The 25,080-nt window shown below is 47.7% G+C and overlaps 1 protein-coding gene across 1 annotated transcript in view; it reads right to left on the bottom strand.

Moving 5' to 3' along the window:
* The window catches only part of LOC121464893 (WD repeat domain phosphoinositide-interacting protein 2), a 34,760-nt gene extending 25,448 nt beyond the window's left edge, over nucleotides 1–9,312 (bottom strand). The window contains exons 1-2 of the mRNA XM_041677995.1: nucleotides 9,025–9,312; nucleotides 2,512–2,594 (exon numbers count right to left, since the gene is read on the bottom strand). Of these exons, the coding sequence (XP_041533929.1) occupies nucleotides 2,512–2,594; nucleotides 9,025–9,098 (157 nt within the window). The 5' untranslated portion in view covers nucleotides 9,099–9,312. The remainder of the gene's footprint in view (nucleotides 1–2,511; nucleotides 2,595–9,024) is intronic.
* Nucleotides 9,313–25,080: the final 15,768 nt, after the last annotated feature.

Genomic DNA, 25,080 nt, shown 5'->3' with positions numbered 1-25,080 from the left:
CAATAATAGCAAAATTATAACTATGAAGTAGCAATGAAAACAGCTGGGATCACCACAGGATGAGGGCGATACTAAAGGGCTACAGCATTAGGAAGGTTGAGAACCACACTGCTCTGGGGCAGGATGGTGGGAGATACAGGACTCTCCTCAGGGCTCAGACATCACAGAATTAAACACGTAAGCAGACACATGCAAAACTGGAGACGTGTGAAAGACTGAGGAGTGATGCCCTGGCCACAGTCTTTGACAGAGGGGCTGCATCTTAGGAATTCAGGTTGCATGTCAATTTAAAGTGTTTCCCCTTAACAAGTGTGTGTGTGTGTGTGTGTGTGTGTGTGTGTGCGCGCGCGCGCGTGTGTAGGGGGGTGTTGTCCTGCAAGAAACTTAACAGGTAAAGGCGTTTGCTGCCAAGCCTTGGTCCCAATCCCTGGGACCTACATGGCATAGAGAACCAATGCCCGCAGGTTGTGCCCGACACTGTACCCCACTACACAACATTTGTTTGTTTTTTCTTTTTTGAGACATGGTTTCACCATGCTATGTAGCCTTGGCTGACCTTAAACACAGGTATCTGACTGCCTCAGCCTCCTGAGTGCTGGGTTTAAAGGCATGAGCCACCACACATGGCCACAATTTTTTTTAAGGCAGTAAAAAATATTTTTAAATGTTTATTGTGTATATCTGCCCTCAGAAAACAGAAAGAGCTGTTAGAGACCTTGGAACTGAGTTACAGGCAAACGTAAGCCTCCTGGTATAAGCACTGGGAACCAAAACCAGGCCCTTTGCAGGAACAGTAATTTTTTTTTTTAAATATTTATTTATTTATTATGTATCCAATATTCTGTCTGTGTGTATACCTGCAGGCCAGGAGAGGGCACCAGACCTCATGACGGATGGTTGTGAACCACCATGTGGTTGCTGGGAATTGAACTCAGGACCTTTGGAAGAGCAGGCAATGCTCTTAACCTCTGAGCCATCTCTCCAGCCCCAGGAACAGTAATTTTTTAAAAATTACTGAGCCAGCCAGGTGGTAGTGGTGCACGCCTTTAATCCCAGCACTAGGGAGGCAGAGGCAGGCGGATCTCTGTGAGTTTGAGGCCAGCCTGGTCTACAAGAGCTAGTTCCAGGACAGGAACCAAAAACTATGGAGAAACCCTATCTCGGAAAAAAAAAAAAATTACTGAGCCACCTTTTCAGTGGGGCCTTCCTCCACCTTTTTAAATATACTTTTTTTCACAGTCGGTGAAAGTGCCTGCTGGCACACCTGAGTTTGACCTGGGACCCAAATAGTGGAAAGAGAAAGTAGACTCTTGTAAGTTGTCCCCTGAACTCCAGACTAGTGCGGTAATGCATGTGTGCATTTAAGGTCATACACACTAAATAAATAAAATATAATAAAAACCTGTCTTTAGTAGTGTATAGAGGCTGGGGACATAGCCAATGGTAAAGCAGCAAGGAAGAGGATTTGCATTCAGATCCCCAGACATTTTACTGATGTAAAAACCTGGATGTTAGCTCATGCCTGTAATTACAGAATGCAGGTGGGGCAGAGACAGGAGGGTGCCTGGAACTCACTGATCAGTCAATCCAGCCCTGCTGACTGGCTCCAAGTTCAGTGACAGAGTCTGCCTCAAAAACAAACAAAAAATGCAAAGGATGAAAAAAAAAAAAAAACCACAAAACAAAAAAACAAAAAGCAGTGTAGCCAGGCAGTAGTGGTACAAAACTTTAATCCCAGCACTCAGGAGGTGGATCTGAGTTCGAGGCCAGCCTGGTCTACAGAGCAAGTTCCAGGATAGCACAGCTATCTTGAAAAACAAAGTATCTGAAAAAGACAACTTCTCACCTCTGACCTCCACATCCACACAAACAAACCACTCATACATACAAATTATTATTTTTTAAAATGTACTTACTTTTATGTGTATGAGTGTTCTACCTGTACTTGCATGTCTGTGTACCACGTATGTGCCTAGTGTCTGCGAATGTCAGAAGAGGGCGTCAGATTCCCTGGACTTGCAGATGGCTGTGAACTACCTACCATGTGGGTTCCAGCAAGTGCTGGAGCACTGAACTGTCTTCAGCCCCAGTGATGTGCTCTGCAGTCATCAACTTCCAATCCTGACCACACACAGCAGCCAGGCAGGACTTCTGTTTGTCAAAAGACTCAGCTTGGGGCCTTCCAAATGACAACAAAAGAAAACCTATGGGGGCGGAACAGCTCCTAGAACCCCTTTATGATAGTAACCTCAGGTAAAGGGTAGTAAGGAGGGTGTACGGTAACATACCAGATCCTAAAAGCTGGGAAGCCTTAAATGTACATTATATGCAAATATGCAGAGACCTAGGAGGACACCCAGAGGTCAATCCTGAGGTGGGTAGGGTGGAAGAGGACTGGCCCAAGGCTATGTGGATTTGAACCGCCCAGTGCTGGGAGTAGAGGACTGCATTCCAATTCCAGTTCAACAAGTCTACTTTGTTTAACAAAGGGAAAATAAAGCAAGCACTTACTGCATTCATAGATCTGTTCCAGCTTATCCACAGAAGAAAGGGAGAAAAACTTATACCCGGACTTACTACCAACCGCGAGGGACCTGCAAAAAAGCCAGATCACAAGTAAGAGCTAAGGCATGGAGACAGCAGTCATGCATAAACCAGTACCTACCTTACCTCCAGTAAACCGGGTTTCTACCAGAAATCACCGCGTGTTCCGAGCTATCTCACAGGTATGGATCAGATACGTGGTAGAGGATGCTACAGGCCAGAGGGTTGTCAAGCATAAGGCAGGGCCATGATGGTTAACAAGGTGCTGGGACCTGACACAATATGGTTATCATACACAGAACCCAAGCATGTCAGGTGACAGCTCGTGTTTGTGAGCAAGTATAAGCCGTGGTACACAGTGGAGTCAGGGAATGACCTGAGGTGTTGGCCCTCCCCTCCCACCTTGTTAGAGACAGGGCTCTCATCACAGCTGCACACACCAGGCTAGCTGGCCTCCGATGGTCCAGGAATCCTTGGTTGCTCCCTACCCAACCTTAGGAAGACCGGACACACAGCTGGCTTGATGTGTGCTCTTCAGAGATGAACTCCCCCTCATTTTAACAGCACGTGCTTTACCCTCTGAACTATCTATCTCCCCAGCCCAGTGGTCACACATCCCACATACACCTGTAGGAGGGTATCTGGCTATAGACTTTAAGTATATTTAGGTTTGTCTGTTACCCTCAATAAAAGCCTGGGGAAAGATGAAAAGTAGTCAAAAAATAAATGAACAAAACTCAGAGCTCTAAGTTTAAGACCTAACCACAGAATAATCAGCTGTCAGCCAGTGACTGCAGACACACAACTGTTTTGGCGCTCGCGGGCCTTCAAGTTCAGTAAGTTGCACAGCATTCTCCACCCTTAAACCCAGGCTTGGTATCCATCCTCATTTTGGGACTGCCTCCAGCACCCACTGCACTGTGCCTGAGAGGTAGGGTGGGAATGACTCGCACTAAGGGAACTACTTAGACCCTGGGAGGGGAAGACTATTATCTTTGTTCTTTTCGATGGCTTATATTTGACAGGCCATGTTCACCAACTCCCAGCCTTGGCTAAAAGGCTTGGAGCACAGTGTCTTGGTGACACCAAATGAAGGGGCTTCTGATCAGAAAATTCCATCTCCAGAATGCAACTGACCAAGGCAGCAAGAGCACGCAGCACAGCCAGGCTTCACCGATGCAAAGGAGGATGGGGGAAAGGAGGGACTGAGGAGACACAGTTCAGACACTGGGGCTATTCCTGGTCTAAGCGCCTGGGCAGAGCAAAGGACTTTCACCCAATTTGTATTTGTACCCCAGGACAACACTTGGGGCTACTTTAACAACAAGCTCATCTACTGAACACTTGATGTTCCCAGCCCTCCCAGAGAAGTGGACACACTCCTAGAAGCTGGGGGTGGTAGGTAACATTTGCCTATAATTCTAGCATCTGGGAGGCAAAGGCTGAAAGATCAAAAAAGTTCAGGTCCTCCTTGGCTATAGACCAAAGGCAGCCTAGGCTGCATGAGGCCCTGCATCAAATCACCAAACTGGGGGGAGGGGGAGGATGAGAAAGGCTCTATGAGCAGTGCTGAAATCTTAGTAGTATGAGCTTGTCTTATAGCATAAAGGACCACAAACTTTCTCCACTAGGTGTTTGTCTTAATACTTCACTACACTAAGTTCTTTGAATCAAGTAATCAGGTCTAGGTATCTGTACACACTGTGAGCAGTAAAAGGTGGCCAAGGTGGTACACACTTTTAATCCCAGCACTCAGAGTCCAGCCTGATCTACACGGCAGATGCCAGGCCAGCCATGTCTTAAATTTAGAAATAAATAAATAAACAAAAGAGAAACAAAACAGTTTTCCAGAAAGGTTAAAAATAAAATCTCAGCAGCTAAGAACGTCTAGAAAATTGGTGTTCAAGAAAATATCTTCCAGACAAACGAGAAAATTTTAATCTCTCTTACTTCAACTAATTCTGAATTTAAAATACAAACCACCCTGGTACTTGGGAGGAAGAAGCAGGAATATCAGCAGTTCAGAGCTAGCCTGGGCTTCGGTGAGTCCCTGCCTCACAGCAAAAAATGAAAATACCCAAAATACCAAGGACAAAAAGAAAAAAACAAAAATCATTCTTAAATTATGTATTTTCCTGTATGTTTTAAAGATGTGTATTTATAGGAGTACATCTACGTGAATGCCTTCCACACGTGTGGGGCAGCTGCAGTGATGTTAACAGGCAGCTCTGAGCAGTGGTTGCTCAGGTCCTCTGGAAGAATAACAAGGGCTCCTAACTACTGAGCCACCTTTCCAGACCCCCAAAGAAAATGTTTGTGTTCTTAAGACAAAAGGACACATTCTTATCTCATTTGTTTGAAATGGAATCTAAGATATGGCTGGCCTGGGACTTTTAATCCTCCTGCCTCAGTCTTCCTATGTGCTGGGATAGACATGAACATGTCTGCTTTGGCAAATTCTTTTGGGTTCAGGGTTTTGTGTCTCCCCCATCAGATGGCCCGATCATGTGAAATACATACATACTTACACACACACATATATATACATACACATACATATATATGAATTCTATGTGAATGATATATGCCTGAATGTATGTATGTAAACTACATGTGTACAGGAACTCTGGGAGCCAAAAGAGGGTATTGGATCTCCTGGAACTGGAGTAACAAACAGGTGGTTGAGAGTCAGCATGTGGGTGCTAGGAACCAAAAATCTGGGTCCTCTGCAAGAGCACTAGGTGCTTTTAACTGCTTGAGCCATCTTTCCAGGCCCCTGACCATAATAATTCAAAGGAATTTTCTGGAGCTGTTAGCACGTGTGAGGCCTGGGTTCAATTGCCAGCATAACAAAAATAAAAGCCTACCCTAACAGACAGCTGTCAGTCTTCCTGCCGGATTACCCCGTCAACACCACCCCTTTGCACTTCCTGTTCACTGGAAATCGCAGACACTTAGGGAGATCCTTGCCTATAAGCACTGGAAGTGGCTTGGGCTGGAGAAATGGCTCAGAGGTTAAGAGCACTGACTGCCTGACCAGAGGTCCTGAGTTTCCAGCACCCACATGGTAGCTTGTAATGAGATTTGGTGCCCTCTTCTGTTGTGCAGACAGAACACTGTATACATAATAAATAAATCTTTAGCAGGGCGGTGGTGGGGCACGCCTTTAACCCCAGCACTCCGGAGGCAGAGGCAGGTGGATCTCTGTGAGTTCAAAGCCAGCCTGGTCTACAAAGCTAGTGCCAGGACAGGCTACAAAGCTACACAGAGAAACCCTGTCTCGAAGTGGTTATGTGGAGTCCAGAGAGGTTGGTTCTTAGTGGTGCTCCCCATGGGAAGTTTGTGTGTGTGTGTGTTTGGTTTATCGAGACAGGTTTTTCAGTGTAGTCCTAGCTGTACTGGAACTCACTTTGGACCAGCCTGGCCTTGAACTCACAGAGATCTGCAAAATCTTTTTGATGTTCTAGATAAACAAAACTGATTAGACTATTAAATATCTGGGCTAGAATTTTGGTGCCTAAAGCTTTCTAACTGATGGTGGCCTTTCATCAAGAAGAAACAGAACGTAAAAACTTTACCAGGCTAAGAACATAATGACACTGGAACAGGCTCAGGTGCAGCAGAGTGCCTGCTGGGCCAACTGTGGGCCTTGGCTATCAAGTGTCTTACATGTCTCATTACAAACACCAACAATCTTTGGTAGGTTCTCTTATCAGAAAATGAGACATCAGAAGCCGGGTAGTGGTCGTGCACACCTGTAATCCCAGCACTCAGGAGGCAGAGGCAGGCAGATCTCTGTGAGTTTGAGACCAGCCTGGTCTACTAGAGCTAGTTCCAGGAGCGGCTCCAAAGCTACAGAGAAATCCTGTCCCAAAAGAAAAACAAGCAAAAATAGATAAATAAAGATGTAAAGGGTGCGGTGGTGCCCACCTCAGAACTCCCGCGGTGGGGAGGTAAGCAAAGGAGGAAGCTCTAAAGTTCAAGGCCAATCACAGCTACCACTCTGGCCTCGAGCTACAGAAGACCCAGCCCCACCAACAGAGCCTTGGCTAGAGATTGTTCAATGGTGCTTTTTTCTTGCAAAGGACCTGAGTTCGATTCCCACCACCCACAACAGGCAACTCACATGCCTTCACTCCAGCATAAAGGATCTGATATGCCTTTGACCTCCTCAAGCATATACTTGTACTCCTTTCTCATCTTCCCCTCCCATGAGTCAAGCCTGTTGCAACATCTTTTTGCTGTTTTATGACGACATGATACCTCTATTACTGAATTTGAAGGCTTCCCCTTCACTGTGAGAGTGTGTAGCAGGTGCCCCTCAGCTTCCCAGTCAGTCCATAGGGGCCTTCCCCTGTCATTACCTTCCCCAGGAAAAGGTCACACTGATTATGTGGATGAGTGGGACAAGTCACCACTATAAACAGGAAGCAGAATGCCCCATGGCCACAGTGACCTGTCAGGTGCTATGCCTTACTTAGGACAATGACCAGGCCAAGTTCCTGGAGAACCCAGCCCATCCCCACCCCAGACCTGCACCAGAAAACCCCAAGGCCTTTCAGAGCATCCAAAGCAGATGTCTTTCCTTGGCCAGTTTTCTTAGGGTGCTAACAATGCTCCCAAAGAAGCCCCAGAACTGGGAACTAGGTTGCCCTTGAACACATCACACAGGTTCTGTGAATTGCTGCCCATCCACGCTCTGCAGCAATCTGCACTTCTCAACTGTCTGCTTCAAAAAGCACGCAGAGGGGCAGGCAGTCAAGGCTAAATGACCTTCGGAAACCATCTTCAGTTTACAGGCAAATGCATAGCCTTCCAGAATGGTACCTGGTGCCTGGAGGAAGCTTGGAGGAGAATGAATGCCTCTAGACCATGTCTAACATTGGGGTGGGGTGAAGGCTGTGTCCCTTTACTCTAGGCCTCTGGTAAAGGAGGCTTAGAATAGACACAGCCCCTCTCTGACTTCCCAAAATCCATCGGAAAAACTTAGTCCTGATGGTCCCCCGGTGCTACTGACTGGAAGGGTTTTCCTCCCACCCAGACAGCACTGCTTAGTTACGAGGCTACAACAGGTCCCGATAGCTTTCGCGGTGCTGGCTTTGTGCTGTATTGCATACAAAACACAGTATTTAGCAATCTGAATATGTGTTTGTGAGGTTACACTTGAGTGTTGGTGTATATTTAATGAAGTACGGTCTCTCCCTGAACCCCAGAGTTTACTGACTGCTAATCTAACTAGTCAGGGATCTCCTCTCTCAACAAGAGTGTGGGGTTATAGATAGCTGCCTAGCTTTTCTGTGGGTACTGGGATCTCAACTCTAATCCTCACGGTTGTGTGACAAGTGTTTTAGCCATTGAGTCATCTCTCCAGCGCCCTAGTGGCTTTAACTTGTACAGATCCACACTATACTTCTATACTCAGGGTCTTCAGAGGTAGAAAAGACACACTGTGGTAGAACAGAAAGAACACTAGGAGAGAACACTCGGGCAGACAGGAGCCTATTCCTGCCCCATTCCACCATTAACCACTCCTAAGATCCAGAAAGGGCCAGACCTTTCTGAACTTCACCGTCTTAGTCTGTGGCGGAACCAGGTGACCCACATCCTTCCAAATCTCTGGACATCTCCCTGATCTTGAGAATATCGAGAAAGTCCAATTGAGCACCTGTTGCTCCTTCATACAGGTGCCTGCCATTTTCCAATTTAACTTTTAATTGAAGAAAAACAAAATACCTCAGTCTCTATCTTGCTAATGCTATTCTGTCAGCAGCAGCCAACTACTTAGTGTGATGCCAAGTGACCCATTCCTTCTCCTCTGACATCACTTCCTCTTACTCACTTCCCAAGATGGCTATTCTCCTTCCAGCCCCATAACTCATCCTTCCTTCCTCAGAAGCCTCATCTATTTACCACCTCCCAGGTATGCCAACGAGCCAGTCTTGAAGAACCACATTGGGACCTAAGGCAGATCAGTCTGGCAAAACAGGAGGTCGCATGAAGGTTCTCTTTTACTCCAGGAATAGCCCACCTTACCCCCACCTTCCACCCCCTTGGAGCACCCAGGCCCTCTAAGGACAAAGTCTCTCTAGTTCGAAGGTCTGGGTTTCTGCAGTTTGGTTGTCTGGAGGAGACAAAGTTACCTGTCAGAAAGAATGGCAGAGAAGTAAAAAGAAAAAGAGAAACCATGAGAGCGATAGAAGATGCAGAGAAATAGGGAGGTGAGCAATGAATGCCCAGGGCGGCCGAGAAACCCATTCCGGGTGACCGGCACAAACCGGCGTGCACAGTTCCTTCCCGACTCTGCAAAAGGCTAGGTCTGAGGACAGGTGGATGGGAACGCCTCGTGTTCCATCACCTCCCCCGGCCCAGGAGGCAGCAGCTCTCCGGCGGTCGCGCGGGCTCAGGCCCCCCATTAGACACCCCTCAACTCGATCCAAGCCTCGACCTCTGACCCGGCCCCGTGCCCAAGCCCGGCCTTACGTGTTATCCTGGTTGAAGTTGGCGAACAGCAGCTGGCCGGCGCCGGCCTCTCCGCTCTGGCTCGCCAGGTTCATGGCTGCGCGCGCGCGACGGGCTCGGACCCCCTTCGCGGGAGCGCGCGCGGCGCAACTCGGGCGGCCCGCGGGAGCGTGTTCCACTCAGGATCTGCGCCCGGTCCGGCTTGCGCCCTCGCTCGCCGCCACTCGCTGAGCGGGGACCAACCGCCGCCTCATCCCGTCCGCACTCTTGTTTATGCTCCAGAGCCGGGACGGGCTACGCGCTTGCGCGACCCCGCCCACCCTCGCGACGCACGCAGGCGTACGGCGCAGACCCGCTGCGTAGGCCCCGCCTCTTCACCGCAGGCTCCGGAGGGAGTTTCCGGTCACTAGCGCATGCTTGAAGAGGCCCCGGCGGGCGCGCCTGCGCGTGGCCCAGAGTGGGCTGGTCCTTGCCCTCTGCAAACGCGGGGTTACCTCGTTGGTCCTGGTGCGCTGATCATTGTTCTGGGGGTGCCTGTGCACATCGCCTTGGGCATAGAGCATCTCCGTTTTACAGATTTGAAAAGCGAGAACTGTAAACTATCAAATGTTAGATCTGAGACTGGAAACGATTTCTCCAAGGCGTGTGCCGTCAGGAGTCTACTTTAAATGTACTAATTCATGCAAACAGTTTACGGGAAGCATCTTCCCTCCCTCCTTCCCTCTTGCCCTTCCTCTCTCCTCTTTCCTTCGGGCCCTTCCCCCAAGAGGATGGGAACGCCCGCGTTGGCAAAGGTCCTGGAGAAGAGCGAAGCTTTTTTGTTCAGCATGAGTTTGGGTGAGAAGACAAGAAGGCAGAAAGATGAACAGTAGGTGGCGGGGGTCTCTGGACACTGTTAAAACTGAACCTGTAGGCAAGAAGCTATGACTCCCAAACTCTAGGCTGTTCTTGAGGATAGAGGGAAGTTAGTACAGCCCCAGGAAAAAGGACAGTTGTTGAGGAAAAGATGACACAGCCCGCCCTCCCTCGAACCGAGATAGGGTCCCATATGTGTCCTAGATTGGCTTTGAACTCTGTAGCTCAGGTGGACTCTTTTTCTGTGTGTGGGGTTTTTTTTTGTTGTTGTTGTTGTTTTTTGTTTTTGTTTTTCGAGACAGGGTTTCTCTGTGGTTTTGGAGCCTGTCCTGGAACTAGCTCTTGTAGACCAGGCTAGTCTCGAACTCACAGAGATCCGCCCCTATAGGTTTACCTTCAACGTATAGAGATTCACCAGCCTCTGCCTCCTAAGTGCAGGAATTAAACGTACTACCATGCCTGGCTGTTTGTTTTAGAAATTGAGAGTTTCCTATAGTACGTTCTGATCATAGTCAACCTTACTACCCAGATTGTAGGTCTGGGTGGTGAGAGTCACCTAACTTGGTCTGCCTTCCTTTCTCTCTTTTCCTTCCTTCCTTTCTTTTTTGTTCTCTTTTTCTTTCCTTCCTTTTTTTTTGGGGTGGGGGGGGTGTTTCAAGACAGGGTTTCTCTGTAGCTTTGGAGCCTGTCCTGGAACTCATTCTGTAGACCATGCTGACCTCCAGCTCACAGAGATCCGCCTGAGTGCTGGGATCAAAGGCATGCGCCTCTACCACCTGGCTTTCTTTTTTAAACCCATCAAGTTCATTTTGTGCTGCCTATATATTTGGCCTTCCACTGGAATGTGGTCACCCTATCAAGGACCATATCTTTTTTCTAATTTATAAACTTTATTAGAAGCTTTGGTTTTCTGATCATCATTATCTTTGTGCTATTTTATATGTCATATACTTTGGCTTTCGATGAATTGCTCTGTGTCTGTGAAGCTGAAAGCGTACATTAAGTCTCAGGCTACCCTAGAGTTAAGAGTCTTCATTATTCCTTCTTTGGTTGAGTTCCATTTTCTCTCTTTTAAAAATATTTTTTCTTTTGTTTGTATGTGTATATGTCTGTGTAAGTATATGTCACATATGTGTGTGGGTACCCCATGAAGGCAAGAAGGTATTAGGTCCCCTGGAACTGGGGTTACAGGCCTCTGTGAGCCTCCTGACAACAGTTCTGGGAAGAACAGCAAGTGCTCTTACCCATGAGCCATCTCTCCAGCCTGCAGGGTTCCTCTTTCTTATCTTGCCTTCATGGTGTTCATTTGTTCATTAGATAGAAGGAACTAGCTAAGCATGTGCTGGAGATGAAATAGCTGAGCTCACAGGTGCCGCCCCATGTCTGCTTTCCAAGGACCACATCCTTGAAGAAAACCAACTCCCCTGTTGCCAGCAGCCGTCAGTTGCCAAATGCTCTTCAGCTAGGGGTGGGGCTTCATGCCGATCTTTCCCGTGACCAGACTCTGACTTGATCTGTGCAGTGTCATGTTTGTACATGGTGCTGCAACTGCTCCGAGTTCCCATGTGCTGGGTCCTGCTGTTTTCTTGTGGACGTCCTTCGTCCATCGCCCCTGGCTCCTTCAGTCTTTTTGATTCTTCTTCTACAATGGTCCCTGAGCCTTAGGAGGAGGGGTGTGGGATAAATGTCCCATTTAGGGCTGAGCATTCCAGCCCCCAGTCTCATTCTCTCCACGTCGGTCAGTGGTGGGTCTCTGTGTTAGTCACCATCTTCAACAGATAGTAACTTCTCTGAGGAGAGTTGAGATGCACTAGTCTATGGATTAACAGGAAGGCACTAGGCGATCCGTTGAATACCATGTTCATTTAGCAGAACGGTGGTGGTAGATCCTCCCCTAGGCCTTATGACTTGCCTGCCCATGGGTTTGACCCTGATAATGGTTCTGGGTATGGGTTTTATTTTGTGGAGCAGCCCTTAAATCCAATCAATATTATTGGCACAAGGAAATACTTTCTGAACAGGACCCCAGTAACCCAGGCATTAAGACCAACAATTAACCTCAGGAGACTAACAAAGTTCTTTATGGCAAAGGACATCGTTGTTTAAGGGAAGAAGACTAAAATGGGGACAAATCTTTAGAAGCTATACATCTGTCAGAGGGTTACTATCTAGAATATGCAAAGAGCTGAAAAAAACTAAACATCAAGAAAATAACCCATTAAAAATGGGACATGGAGTCGGGCAAGGTGATGTACACCTTTAATCCCAGCACTCAGGAAGCAGAGGTAGGCAGTTCTATGAGATGGAGGTCAGCCTGGTCTACAGAGTAAATTCCAGGACAGCCAAGGCTACACAGAGGAACCCTGTCTTTAAAAAAAAAAACCAGCAACCCCTGGCCCTAATGGGGCATGGAACTAAACATAGAGTTCCTAAAAGAGGAAACAAAAACAGCTGAGAGACATTTTTTTTAAAAGCTCAACATCCACTGGGCAGTGGTGGTGCTCACCTTTAATCCCAGCACTTGAGAGGTAGAGACAGGAGGATCTCTATGAGTTCAAACTACAGAGGGAGTTTCAGAACAGGCTCTAAAGCTACAAAGAGAAACCCTGTGTCAAAAACCAAAATAAAGAGATAGTTCCAGAAGAAAAAAGAAAAAGGGAAAAAAAAAGTTCAACATCTTTAACCATCAGGGAAATACAAATTAAAAAAATTTGAGATTTCATCTTACTCCCAGTCAGAATGGCTAAGATTAAAAAACAAAAAACAGCCAGGCAGTGGTGGTGCACATCTTTAATCCCAGCACTTGGGAGGCAGGGGCAGGCGGATCTCTGTGAGTTCGAGGCCAGCCTGGTCTACAGAGCGAGTGCCAGGACAGGAACCAAAAAAAAAAAAAAAAAAAAAAAAGCTACGGAGAAACCCTGTCTCAAAAAATCCAAAAAAAAAAAAAAAAGAAAAAGAAAAACCAAAACAAAACAAAAGAAAGAAAAAAAGGAAAGAAAAAATGATAAAATTCACAGGTAAAAATTAATGGAGCTAGAAATGTTTTTTTTATTTATTTATTTATTTATTTATTTATTTATTATGTATACAATATTCTGTCTGTGTGTATGGCCAGAAGAGGGCACCAGACCTCATTACAGATGGTTGTGAGCCACCATGTGGTTGCTGGGAATTGAACTCAGGACCTTTGGAAGAGCAGGCAATGCTCTTAACCACTGAGCCATCTCTCCAGCCCTAGAAATGTTTTTTTTTTTTTGAGACAGGGTTTCTCTGTGTAACAACTCTGGCTGTCCTGAAACTGCCTGCTTCTGCCTCCCTGAGTGCTGGGACTAAAGGCGTGCACCACCACCACCAGGCTGGAAATAAACATTCTAAGTCACCCAGACTCCAAAGACAAACATCACACATTTTTTTTCTCATTTATAGATGTTTTCTTTGATTCTTCTAACATGTGTGTTTCATTTGGAATACCCACGGAAATCAGGAAATTAGTAAGGGGCCGTGAGCGGGGACTTGGATGGGAGAGGAGATCAAGTGCAGTAGTATAAAGAGGTAAGGGGGATAATGGAGCAGGAAGGGTTAAATGGGGCAGGGAGGATTTCAGGGTAGAGGAGGGCACATGGGAGGGCTGAGTATTATAAAGATTTTAGAAAAAGCCGTCTGGGAACTCACGACTGTAGGAGCTCCCACACTGGACAGATACACACGGAGCTAAATGGTGTTACCCTCTAGCGGGGCAACAAAGACCCACTAGACTGCACAGACATACAGATAAAAAAAAGTCCAGTGCGGGAATGAGCCACCGCTTTCAGAGTTGGGCAGTGAGGTCCAGAGGCCCCAACATGACAGGCTACTGCCAATGGTTGCCCTCCAGAACTTGATGGTAATAATCCTCTTGGCTGAAGACACCATGTATTCAAGTCATAGACTATGAAGGAGTCAAGCTGTGGTACTGACCAGGAAGTTTCATCCCTACTGGCTAGTGTGTGAAGTTCTTTGTACTCTTTTTAAGCGGGGTGGGGGGACCACCCAGATCCCAAATAAATCACACACTGAGGCTTCTTCTTAGTTAAGAATGCCCAGTCTTAGCTTTACTTATTTCTGGCCAGCTTTTCTTTCTTTCTTTCCTTCCTTCCTTCTTTTTCCTTTTTGGTTTTTTCGAGACAGGGTTTCTCTGTAATTTTGGAGCATGTCCTGGAACTAGCTCTTGTAGACCAGGCTCAGACTATCAGAGATTGCCTTGCCTCTGTCTCCCGAGTGCCTCCCAAGTGCTGGAATTAAAGGCATGTGCCACCATCACCCAGCCTGGCTAACTTTTCTTAATTTGTATTATTCCGACTACCTTTTGCCTCTGGGCTTTTATCTTTCTCTATTTCCGTATACCTTTCTTTCCTTCTTTCTCCGTGGTTTGCCGTGTAGCTGAGTGGCTGACCCCCCCCACCCCCATGTCCTCCTCTCCATGTTCTCTCCCTCCTCCCAGAGTTCTCCTTCTATTTATCCTCTCTGCCTGCCAGCCCCACCTGTCCTTTCTCCTGCCTTGCTATTTATCTCTTTATTAGGACCCTCAGGTGTTTTAGACAGGCACAGAAACACAGCTTCGCAGAGTTAAACAAATGCAGCCTATGCAAAAATCAGACCCCTGAAAATGCTCCCCAACAGGCTAGCTTTCATAGAGTTGGAAGGTCCTCTGCACACTGCCCGAGCAGATAAACGGTCATCAGTCTTACCCTATGAGCCAAGCGCACTGGCGCAGGAGCGCAGGAATGCCATGGAAGTAACCGAGATGGCCTCTCCAGTAAAAGGAATAAATTCCTCCATTAACTCAGCACCTGGAGATTATTTGAAGCATGCTTAACTGCTGTGCGGGGACTGACCTGACTGGTGTGGCTGGCCTCAAACTCAGACACCTGTCTGCTTCTGTCTCTGGAGTGTTGGGATTCAAGGCCTTTGCCGTCACACAGGGCTGTTGTCTGTTTTGTGAAAAGATTTCAGGACTGCCCAGTTGTCTCCACCGCACCGTGTAGATAAAACTGACCCGGAACTCCCCATTGTCTTGCCTCCACTGAACTGGGAATATAGGGGTGTACCACTGCACCCAGTTTTCTGAGTTTATGTGGTGCTGTGCATCAAACCCAGGACTTTGAGCAAGCTAGCAAGGGCAGGCGCTCCAGCTGAGCTCCCTCTCCAGGCCTCCAGACTTTTCCTTGATGATGCAATTGAAAAGTAAACTGTTTTGTTGTTTTTTAAGTTTCATGTTCGAAGTGGGTGGTGGGGGTGACAGACAGGCTTCATACATGTTAGGCAAGTGTTCCACCCACTAGACACCCCCTCTTTGTTGCTTTGTTTGTTTTTTTTTTAATATTTATTTATTTATTATGTATACAATATTCTGTCTGAATGTATGTCTGCAGGCCAGAAGAGGGCACCAGACCTCATTACAGATGGTTGTGAGCCACCATGTGGTTGCCGGGAATTGAACTCATGACCTTTGGAAGAGCAGGCAATGCTCTTAACCACTGAGCCGTCTCTCCAGCCCAGCTTTGTTTGTTTTTCGAAACTGAGTTTCTCAGTGTAACCCTGGCTGTCCAGGAACTCGCTCTGTAGATCAGGCTGGCCTTGAACTCACAAAGATCACCCGGCGTCTGTCACCCGAGTACAGGAATTAACCCAAATTTTTAATGCCTATCTGATCCTGTGATCTAGTGATGCTGGGCCAGGCAAGGGAGCCTTGGCAGGTCCACCCATGGGTTATCTCTGCTCCTGAGTGGGTGCGGCCTATTACAAGGGCATCGCTCTCCGGTCCTCTGCGCTGCTGCTGACCCAGGAAGAACCTTCCTTGGCTTACTGTTCTCCACGCTTCAGTGCCTGCCACGGAAGTTAACGGCTGGTTTCAGATAAAGTCAGTCCCTTGGGGCAAAACCATGGACCGCCTATCCTTAAAGCTGTCCCAGGGCAGAACCTAGGGACAGGCAGCTGGCTGGGGCTGAGATGGGCTTTTCTTTTTCTTTTTGTCTTTTTTAGACAGGGTTTCTTTGTGTAGCCCTGGAGTCCTGGAACTCACTCTTTAGCCCAGGCTGGCCTCGAACTCACAGATCCACTGCTTCTGCTTCCCGAGTGCTGGGATTAAAGGCGTGCACCACCACGACCCAGCTTTTCTTGCTTGCTTTACGAATGAGACGTCGGTGAGGCTGGGTGTGGCCACTGATCTTCTTGGATTTGTTTTGTTTTGAATGTATCTATACTTTATTGCTTGACTTACGATGTCTGTGGGGGTCAGAAGACAGCTTTGGGGAGCCAGTTCTCTCCTGCCACTGTTCGTCAATGGGGGTGTCAAGCTCAGATCCCCAGGCTTATAGGGCAAGCACTTTTATCCACTGAGCCCTATCTCTGGCCCTCCTGTTGTGGAATATTTGCTTAACTAAATAAAGATACGTTGCATTTGCATTAATTAAATACAATTAACCTAGGTTCTGGATGGCGTGATTAGCAACTAGCTGACAGGAAGAAGCAGAGAGGAGCATAAGTGGGTTTGTTAGCTGGGATAGTGTGGAAGGAGAGAGGCTTTCGGGAGGCCAGCTAAGAGAGAAAGCAAGTCGCTACTCTATCTCTCTGAACTCACAGGTTTTCACCCGAGACTTTGAATCTCGAGTTTTATTGGAACAGAAGAGACTTAGTTGAAGCCATTGTCTACGGGAACAGAATTCCCCTAGGCTAACTCCTTGGCAGCCAGGCTGTTAGTAGTTTAAACCCCAGCTACTCTGATGAAGGTAAAACAGTACCCTTTCCTCCCTTTCTCTTTTTGAGGCAGGGTCTCATACAACCCATGCTGGCTCTGAAATCCCCCTGTAGCTCATGATGATATTAAACTCCTTTTAAAAAATAGCATTTTATGTGTATGAGTGTTTTGCCTGCATATATGTATGTGCACACGTGTGCAGTACCTGTGGAGGTCAGAAGAGGGCATTGGAAGAGCGGCCATGTGGGTGCTGGGAAGGAACATCCCCATCCTCTGCAAGAGCAACAAGGGCTCCTAACTTCTAAGTCAACTCTCAAGCTCTGTGACCTTGAACTCTGTACCTCTAAAATGCTGGGGTTGCAGGCACAGGCATGTACACTGCGCCTCACCTTGATCTTGCTATTCCCAGTCAACTGACCTTGAAGTCTTCATCCTCCTGCCTCAGCCTCTGAAATTCTGGAATTAAAGATGAGTGCCACCTTGCTGTGCTTGGCCTTGAGTTTCTGACCTTCCTGCCTCCACCTCCTCTGTGCTGGGATTACAGGTGCGTGGCTCTCTGTCTGGTTTACTCCGCTCTGGGCAGTGAACTCGGGGCCTCGTGCATACCCGACCCGCCTTTAACAGAGAGCTACAACTTTATGTTTCTTTCTTTCTTTCTTTCTTTCTTTTTTTTTTTTGGTTTTTCGAGACAGGCTGGAACTCACAGAGATCCGCCTGCCTCTGCCTCTGCCTCCCAAGTGCTGGGATTACAGGCGTGCGCCACCACCGCCGGGCTGAACCTTATGTTTCCCAGCAATATTTTTCCCACCTCTTGCCTGCTATTCTACTGTACAGTACATGTCTATGTTTAAAATATCATTTCCCAGTGGATAAGTGTCTATAATGCCCATTTTCCCACGGTTCAGACGTCACGCTTTCTCTCCACCAAGTCCCAAGGGAGCTAATTTGATCCTGTGGCTTTAAATACCATCTCAGTTCTTTATGACCCCAAAGTAGCAGGACATCATTATTCAGAAGGAAGCAGTAGCATGGGTCAGAGAGAGAGAGTCTTTTGGTCAAAAGTCACAGCCAGGAGACACGGCTTGCACCCCAGGACTAAGAACACAAGCTGCTCCATTCCAGTTCAGGCAGCGCACAGACACCTCTACCTCCAGCTCCATAGGGTCAGACGCCCTCTCCTGACCTCCCTGAGCAGCTGCACTCTGTGCACACAGCTGCACATGCAGAAACACACTCCCCCCACCCTCCCCGCAGAGAGCCACATGAGTCCTCAGCAGCCACCGAGATGCGTTGGGTTTCCACTTGTCCTCCTTCTGTCCATTCGACTCCCTCAAGCTGCAGAATGTCCCAGCCAACTGTTCACTTGACCAGAGTTCCACCTGGAGCTCTCCTACATTGAAAAACCCAAACCTGACCTATCTCACCTGGTATAGGACCTTGTCTCAGGAGCCTCGGGGCCTGAGTTTGGTTCCTTGAACCTGTGTTAAGGTGAAAGGAGAGAGCTGACTCTCCAGAGTTGTCCTCTGGCCTTCAAAGGTGTGCGGTGGCAATGCACACCCCTGTCTCCTGCTCCCTCCCCCCCCATACACACACACACACACACACACACACACACACACACACAGAGTCAGTGAGAACAGACTCCATCCAGAGTGCAAAAGCCCTGGGTTCCATCCCCATCATCGTATACACTGGGGCTGGCCATGCAGGCCTGTTATTCCAGCACTAGGGAGGGGGAGGCAAGAGTTGTGAGTAGGGAGTTCAAGGCCAGCCGGGGCTATCTGAGAACATCTTAATAAAAGAAAACCTAACTATTGCATGATATGATAATTAAGTTAATATAATACATTTTGGTGGATGCTCTAAGCCAGTGGCTCCCTAACACCGAAACCCTTTAACACAGTCCCTCATGTTGTGGTGACCTCCAACCATAAAATTATAATTGTTGCTACTTCATAACTGTAATTTTTAAAAGATTTATTTATTTATATTTTTGTGCTCTGGGGTTTTGCCTGTATGCATGTCTATATGAGGGTATTGGATCCCCTGAACTTGGAATTACAGGCAGTTAAGAGCTGCCATGTGGGTTCTGGAAATAGAACCCATGTCCCCTGGAAGAGCAACCATCTCTCCAGCCCCCCAAACTCAGTTTTTAAGTGGGTACTGTGGATCTGAACTCGGCTCCTCCGGCTTGCCCAGCAGGCACTTTATCTACTGAGCCATCTCTCCATTCCTTATAACTGCAATTTTGCTACTCTTTTGATTCATAATGTAAGTATCAGAGATATGATCCCTGCGAAAGGGTCTCGCGACCCACAGGTTGAGAAAACACTGCTCTGACTAAATTGTAGACCTTTTTCTATCCAGAATCATCATAGTAATATTTTACTAGTGGCCACGAGAGGGCACCACGGTCAGGAAATTGTTGCACTGTGGCTTCCCTCCTAAACTAGGCTCAAGCTCCTCACTCTGCACACCCGGGCAGAAGCTCCGAGGAGGGATGGGTGTTGGGTCTCAAGGTGAGTTTCCAGAATTTGAAGTACCGAACATTTAATTAATTAATTAATTTTTTATTTAAATGCATATATATCTGTGTACCATGTATGTGCCTGGTGCTCTTGGAGGTCAGAAGAGAGTGTTGGATCCCCTGGAACTGGAGATTTGGGTGTTTGACCTTCAAAACGTGGGTGCTGGGAAACAAACCCAGGTCCTCTGGAAGAGCAGCTAGGTAAGGCTGGAGGTAGATGCAGGAGGATTCCAAGTTTCATACCTGCTGGGGTTGCAAAGTGAATTCAAAGCCAGTCTGAGCAATGTGGTGAGACCCTGATTCAAAAACCAAATAAATACTCCTTCTCCCTTTTTTAAATAAGAGAGGTAAGGGGAGGGAGGAGAAGAGAGGGTAACTACATGTATGCCTGGTTTAAGGTTCTAATCCCAGAATTTGGGCAGCTCAGGCAGGAGGATTTCCAGTCCAGAGCTAGCCTAGGCTATGTAGCAACACCCTGTTTCAGAAAAAGAAAGATGGGCTGGGCCTGTAGCTTGTAGAAGGCTTGCCTAGCATTCCTGAAGCCAGGCAAAACTGGGTGATGGTGGGGCTGGAGAGATGGCTCAGAGGTTAAGAGCATTGCCTGCTCTTCCAAAGGTCCTGAGTTCAATTCCCAGCAACCACATGGATTCCCAGCAATCACAACCATCTGTAATGGGGTCTGGTGCCCTCTTCTGGCCTGCAGGCATACACACAGACAGAATACTGCATACATAATAAATAAATAAGTATTTTTAAAAAACCTGGGTGATGGTGATGTACACACTTGCAACCCCAATATTTTAGAGGTGAAAATAGGAATATCAGGAGTTCAAGGTCATCCTCAGCCCCAGAGGGAATTAGAGGCCATCGTGGACTGCCTAAGACCCTCTCTCTCAAAACAAACAAACAAACAAACAACCAGGACTGGTTGAGGCAAAGGTACTTGCCATCAAGCCTGATGGCGAATACTGGCTCCAGGACCCACACCGTGGAAGAAGATAACAAGTGCCCACACACTCCTACTCCCCTGCCCCTGACAAATAACTAAATGTAATAAAAAGTTAAAATAGAACAACAACAAAAAATCCCACCTGGTTCCAGGCAGCAGCCGCCTAAAACTAAAAACCCAGATCCTAGCCCCTGCTACAAATGAGTCCACCCAAGTCCGATCCTGGAAAGTGCTTTTCCCATCTCAGCCCAGAGCCCCCAGACTCCAGGAAGCTGCCCCATAGCCCCTAGACTCCAGGAAGCCCTAGGTTGACTCCAGGCGCAGGCCCATGTTGTTGGTTTTTGGTGCTGAGGGGGATGGCGAGGGTGTAGAGGCTCAGTGCTGCCTTGACTGAGGCACAGAGGGAGGGGCAGCTTCAAGTTCCAAAGCTTTGTCGAGCTTAGTGCTGGGCCTTGAAGAAGAAATGGAATTCTCTCAGGAAAGGACTGGGCAGTGGGAATTGCATTGGGGGGGGGGGGTGATAGGGAAGTCATTTGGTGTCATCTGGACTGTACCAACTAGACAGGGGGATGGCTGAAGGGGGGCGTGCAGGGACCAGCCCTAAGCTCTGGCTTTGCTGCAACCCTGTAGCAACACAGGGCAGCATGAAAGGGAGTTAAAGGACCAGGTTAGCCCTCCCCTGCCTGAGACACTCTACATGGGTGTCGGGCTTTATTATGTACTAATTTCTTCTGATTTGAAACATTCCCTCCCAGGAAGAAGGCAGACTCCTTAAGACACAGGAAGTAAACAATTCACAGATCTCAGGAAGTTCCTGAAGTTACAAGGCTTCACAGGACCCTAGACTAAGGTTACAGATGTAGCTATGGTGGGTTGGCTGGGAGAGGAAACTAAGCCGTCTGGAAGTTGTGCAAAGAGCTCTAGGGATGCAGCTTTTGTGAATCCTCGCCCGCCATGCTGGGGTGGACTTTTCAGGCATTCGGATACCTTTGAGTAGTCCTGCTCTTCCAGGTCACTCCCCACCCACATTCCTGCCTGTAGCCCCAGGAAACGCCCTGTTCATGGAGTTGGATGTTGACAGAATCATTACTTTGTTCTGTCGTTGGCTTCCCATGTGGGGCAAATAGATGTTTGTTCTTGCATCCCCCAGGAAAAGTTGAACACCAGGGCTCTGTCCACGGAAGCTTCTGGAGGGATCTCCTTTCACTCTCCTGTCCCCAGCACCCTCTCTTCAGACCTGATGTTTTGCAGAACCCCAAAGAAAGAAATGTTCAGCTCTGCTCACTGGGAGAAGGAGCCTCAGAGCTCCCTGGGAGCAAGCCTCCCGCCTCCGGGGCAGCATAGCATGCCATGCTCTGGAGTGCCAGTGACAACAAGGGAGGGATGGACAGCTACCTCCTACCCGGTGGGTCACCACACCACTCTGTAGAAAGAGCATGTGAATCGTGAATCTAAGCCAGGTTAGTGGCTACCCCTGGTGATCCCAGCACTTGGAGGTTAAGGCAGGAGGATCACCGTGCCAGGCTTTCTCTTTTAGGACACCAATCAGCTCTCAAATCATGACATGGAGACTTATTATTAGTTTTGAAAGCTCGGCCTGGCTTAGGCTCATTTTTGGCTAGCTCTTTTAACTTAAATTAACCCATTTCTCTCTCTTTTTTTTTAAAGATTTATTTATTTATTATGTATACAGTATTGTCAGTATTCTGTTTGCATGTGTGCCTGCAGGCCAGAAGAGGGCACCAGATCTCCTTACAGATGGTTGTGAGCCACCATGTGGTTGCTGGGAATTGAACTCAGGACCTCTGGAAGAGCAGGCAGTGCTCTTAACCACAGCCATTTCTCCAGCCCTAACCCATTTCTCTTTATCTGCCTTTTGCCTCAGGTCTTATTTCCTTTCCTACTTCTGTGTATATTACTTTCACAGCTTCTTGTGTCTGTCTGTGTGGCAGCTGCGTGGCTTCTGGCCCCAGGCGTCTCCCTCCTTCTCTCCTCCTTCTTCTCCTCCTCTTGTTCTTCTCATTCTTCTGGAGATTTCTTCTCCTATTTATTTTCTCTGCCTGGCAAACCTCTCCTAGCCTTTCTCCTGCCTGGTTATTGGCTGTTCAGCTTTTTATTACACCAATCAGGTGTCTTAGGCAGGCAAATGAAACAGATGCTACTCATCTTTACATAATTAAACACACAGTCTTACATTGTTAAACAAATGCAGCATAGACAAAGGTAAACACCTCTGCCTAGTTAAATTAATATTACACAACAGATATATACAGTGTGTTCAAGGTCAGTGTGGGCTACACGGGAGATCCTCTCCCCAAAAGAAAACAGTGGACCAGTGAGTAGACTCAGCAGGGTAAAGGGGCTTGCTGCCAAGCCCCACAACCACCTGAGTGTGATTTCAGGAATCCATCTGGTGGGAAGAGAGAGGAGGCTCTTGAACGTTGTCTTCTGGTCTCCACATCCATTCCATGGCACACATGCAAGTGTATTATAGCCACACAACAAATAAGCGTAAAAGAAAATTAAACAAAACAGAACACTCCAATACCGGCATGATTCCACTCCCAGGAAATCCTACAAGAGGCAAAGCTAGAGCTGGATGTGGTGTCCTTGATGAGTGGAGGCAGGGGGATCACTGATGTTAGTTGGTGACGTGAAGGGATGTGTACAAGTTCTAGATCAGCCTTCACTCTGTGACACACTTTCAAACAGGCAAATTTTGTGTCCAGCATGGTTTGGCCCTAGAATCTGACTGGGGCAGTGAAGGAATGCAGAAGGAAGACAGGAAGACAGACAGACAGACACACACACACACACATGGAAAGCTGGCATGAGGTGGGCACCAAAACTGGAACAACCTGGAACCTCAAATGTGTACTATGTAGAGCCCAAGAGGAGGAGTGAGCTAGTATTGGTGGAAGTCTCAGCAGGAGAGTCACAGGCTGCTCTCATCCTGGAAAGAAGCTGTAGCTGCTAGTTTTACACAATCATCAGTGCTCAGACCAGAGGAAGGTGTTGGCAGTTCCCATGGGTCTGAGGAATCTGTCCTTGTCAGTAATACAAATTCACTCGGGATTTCATCCTCTCTTCACACATCCACTCAGGACTCCATCCTCTCCTCACACATCCACTCAGGACTCCATCCTCTCCTCACACATCCACTCAGGACTCCACCCTCTCCTCATCCACTCAGAACTCCATCCTCTCCTCATCCACTCAGGACTCCATCCTCTCCTCATCCACTCAGGACTCCATCCTCTCCTCATCCACTCAGGACTCCATCCTCTCCTCATCCACTCAGGACTCCATCCTCTCCTCACCCACTCAGGACTCCATCCTCTCCTCACACTTTTTCTCACAGTTTCTTTGGCTTCCACAGTAATAACCAAAATTTCAGAATATTTTTAAGATTCATAGTAAAACATCAGCCATCTATTTCGCCTTTCTCAACCAGCTGCTTCCCGCTCTGAGTCTGTTTTCCTGTCATTCTCTAGTTGTCTCCCCACTTCCTCCTGTCTCCTTGATTGACTTTTCCCTCTGGCTACATCTCCTCCTCACTTGAACGCTCTACCTTCCTTCTAGGCTGTCATCCCCCTCTGCCACTCAGTGTGCCAACTCCTACCCTGTCCTTCAGGTCTGTTTCTTACCTTGCTTTCTCTTTTCTTACCTGGCTAGCTTCCGCACAAAACTAGGCAGAGAAACCAACCTTCCTCCCTCCCTCCCTCTCTCCCTCCCTCCCTCTCTCCCTCCCTCCCTCTTTCTCATCTCTTACCACCCAGACCAGCACTGATCAAAAAGAAAAGAAAAAAAAAAAGCTCTTGATGGAACCCCAGCCAGGTTCCTGTGAGTCCTCTCCTCATCTTGGCTTCTGGAGCTCACTGGGACACCTAGCTCTTTGGCCGCAGCCTGGGATGACCCGTGCACTCTGAATGATCTCTCCCTGCCAGAGAGAGGTTAAGGCTGTGAAAGAATTGAGTTTGTTCCATCCCACAGGGATTGTAGCCACCAGCACTGATAAGCCTTTAGCAAACCAATAGGGTTTCATGGGAGCCAATGCCCCTCCTCCCTCAGTTTCCCTGCTGCTCCCACAGAGCCTCCTCCCAGCTCTTTCTCCACTGCTCACTTTTTTCTTTCCATTTCTTCTTTTAAAAGATTTTTTTTTTTTTTTAAGATTTGGTGTAGTCCACAAAGTAACCTTAAACTTACTGTAGCGTTGAGGCTGGCCTTGAACTTCTCATCCTGCCTCTGTTCCCCAAGTTCTGGGATCTCAGGAGTTCCGTATTCCTCATCTTTAGACTGTCCAGAGCGAGCTGGGCATCGTGGCACACACTTGTGATCCCGCCACTCTGGAAGCGGAGGGAAGAAGAGTTTAGGTACCAAGGTAGCCTGGGCTGTGTAGTAAGACCAGGTACATTGTAGAAAGACTGGGTCTCAGAAAACTAGGGCTGGTGGAGCAGGTCAGTGGTGGACAATTATTTTGGTTAAGGCCCTGATTCACTCTCAGCTCTGCAAAAATCAATCAATGAGAAAGGTAAGGGGCTAGGAAGATGCTTAGACCACAAAGGGCTTGGTGCACAAGCCTGAGGACCTGAGTTCTTGCATGTAAACAGAGAAAGCTGTGGTGGCCAACACTCCAGGAAGGCAGAGGCAGGAGGATACCTGGGACTTCATGGTCAGCCTGACTAGCTGAATTGCCAGACTCCACGACAGTGAGAATCCTGATTCAAAAACTGAGAAAGGGTGAGATGGTGCTGTGGGTAAGGCGCTTACCGTCAAGGCTAGTGATCTGAGTGTGAACCCTGGACCCTCACTGTGCAAAGAGGGAAGCAGCTCCCATGAGTTCTCTGACCTCCACACCTGGGCTCCGACTTGCTAGCCTCTCCCAAGAATACATAAACAAATAATAAAAACAAAACCACAGCATTTGATTTCTAAGCATTGATTCAGACATTGATCTATGGCCCCCTACAGGTGTGCACACACACATGCACACACATTCCTAGACTGCTC

The sequence above is a fragment of the Microtus oregoni genome, unplaced genomic scaffold (genome assembly GCF_018167655.1).
Source record: "Microtus oregoni isolate MIOR12 unplaced genomic scaffold, Mior012 000029F_ref0000214, whole genome shotgun sequence".
In the NCBI taxonomy this organism is placed as follows: Eukaryota; Metazoa; Chordata; class Mammalia; order Rodentia; family Cricetidae; genus Microtus; species Microtus oregoni.
Note: the sequence above shows the minus strand (reverse complement) of the source record. Positions and strands in the feature narration are given on the sequence as shown.